This window comes from Rhagoletis zephyria, unplaced genomic scaffold (assembly GCF_001687245.7).
Source record: "Rhagoletis zephyria isolate East Lansing unplaced genomic scaffold, Rhagoletis_zephyria_1.1 Rzeph_scaffold_60244, whole genome shotgun sequence".
Classification (NCBI taxonomy): domain Eukaryota; kingdom Metazoa; phylum Arthropoda; class Insecta; order Diptera; family Tephritidae; genus Rhagoletis; species Rhagoletis zephyria.
Window position 1 is genome coordinate 1 of NW_016217295.1, and position 1,623 is coordinate 1,623.

The following is a 1,623-nucleotide window of genomic DNA, read 5'->3' on the forward strand; positions in this document are numbered from 1 at the left end:
CTATCGCCTCGTCCACAGGCTCCGCTGCTGCATGGACATCCTCGTATTTCAATGCTATCTCCAACCCGCCGCGTCCAAAAGACAGAACTGTGCTATTGGCTACCGCCTTAGTCAAAGTCCGCGATTGTTGTGGTCATTGGCAAACCGCGCGCTTGCTGTTTGATTCCGGCTCACATGCGTCCTTCGTAACTGAGGCATGTGTACAACGTCTAGGTCTACCACGAAAAGCGTCCGCAGTATCCATTACTGGCATCGGTTAGTCGCAAGGAGGCCGCTCTAGAGGTGAGGTATTACTTTCATTGTCGTCGTATTGTTTAGATGAATGCTTCCCTATCAACGCGTTAATCTTACCCAAGATTACAAGCGACTTGCCCACACAGACTTTGTCAGTTTTAGCGTGGCCGCATGTGCAAGGCTTATTCTTAGCCGATCCGCAGTTCATGAAACCCGGGCGTATCGACATTCTGGTTGGTATGGACGTCATGCAACAGCTCCTTTGCTCAGAAGTCCGTAAGGGTCCACCTGGTACGCCGATGACTCAGCGTACTGTCTTTGGTTGGACGCTATTTGGAAGCGTCGACGGAATAGAACCTGCTGCACCTCGCCTACAGTCGCTGCACTGCGATGTCCAGTTGGATAGAGCTCTTACTAGACTGTGGGAGTTAGAAGAAGCTCCGCAAAAGACCCACCTCACATACGAAGAGCGTCACTGCGAAGAACTCTTCGAAACAACGCACCAAAGAGCACCTGGCGGTCGCTTTGTAGTTGAACTGCCGCTGAATACCGACGTACTTCTAGGCGATTCGCGAAGTTATGCTGTCCAAAGCCTACTACGCATCGAGAGGCGCCTTGCTCGGGACGACGACCTGCGGCTACGCTACAATGAGTTCATGCAGGAACTTCTCGACATGAATCATATGGAGCTCGCACCAGAATCAACGAATCAAATGTTTTACATGCCGCATCACCCTGTTGTAAAGGATTCGAGCGTTACCACTAAGCTGAGGGTCGTTTTCAACGCGTCGGCTAAAACGGCCACCGGAAATTCGCTGAACGACGCATTATTTGTCGGTCCTCAACTGCAGCAGGACTTATTTTCAATTTTAACGCGTTTTAAAACGCATCGCTATGCACATTGCGAAAATGTACCGCCAAATATGCGTAGCACCGAAGCACATTGATCTACAGCGAATTGTATGGCGTCGAGATCCGAGTTTACCCATACAAGACTATCGTATGCTGCGCGTAACTTACGGCGTGGCAGCCGCGTCTCATCTAGCTGTGAGATCGCTACAACAAACCGCAAAATATTCGCACATTTGTGAGAAAGCTTCTGCTGTCATCCACAAAGACTTTTACATGGACGATCTCATCACTGGTACATCGTCCAAAGAAGAGCTGCTACTTTTACAGCAAAATGTCTCCGAAATCCTGAAAGAAGGTGGCTTCGAGCTTCGAAAGTGGGCATCGAATTGTGCGGAACTTTGCGAAAAAATATCAAATGCATCGAAAACAATATCTCACTACTTAGTCGACGGTGAGAATGCCCACGCTTTGGGTCTAGTGTGGAATATAGCAGAGGATTACCTAACGTTCGTGGTTAATTTGAAGAAGCCACCCGCT

General features: G+C 49.2%; 1 protein-coding gene across 1 annotated transcript; it reads left to right on the forward strand.

Moving 5' to 3' along the window:
• Positions 1-473: 473 nt before the first annotated feature.
• On the forward strand, positions 474-1,181 carry LOC108356504 (uncharacterized). Its single transcript, XM_017607611.1, has one exon. The coding sequence runs from the start codon at positions 474-476 to the stop codon at positions 1,179-1,181; it is 708 nt and encodes a 235-aa protein (XP_017463100.1).
• Positions 1,182-1,623: the final 442 nt, after the last annotated feature.

Excerpts from the sequence above, each read along its gene's own strand:
- LOC108356504 (XM_017607611.1), top strand. The coding sequence starts at position 474 with ATGGACGTCATGCAACAGCTCCTTTGCTCAGAAGTCCGTAAGGGTCCA.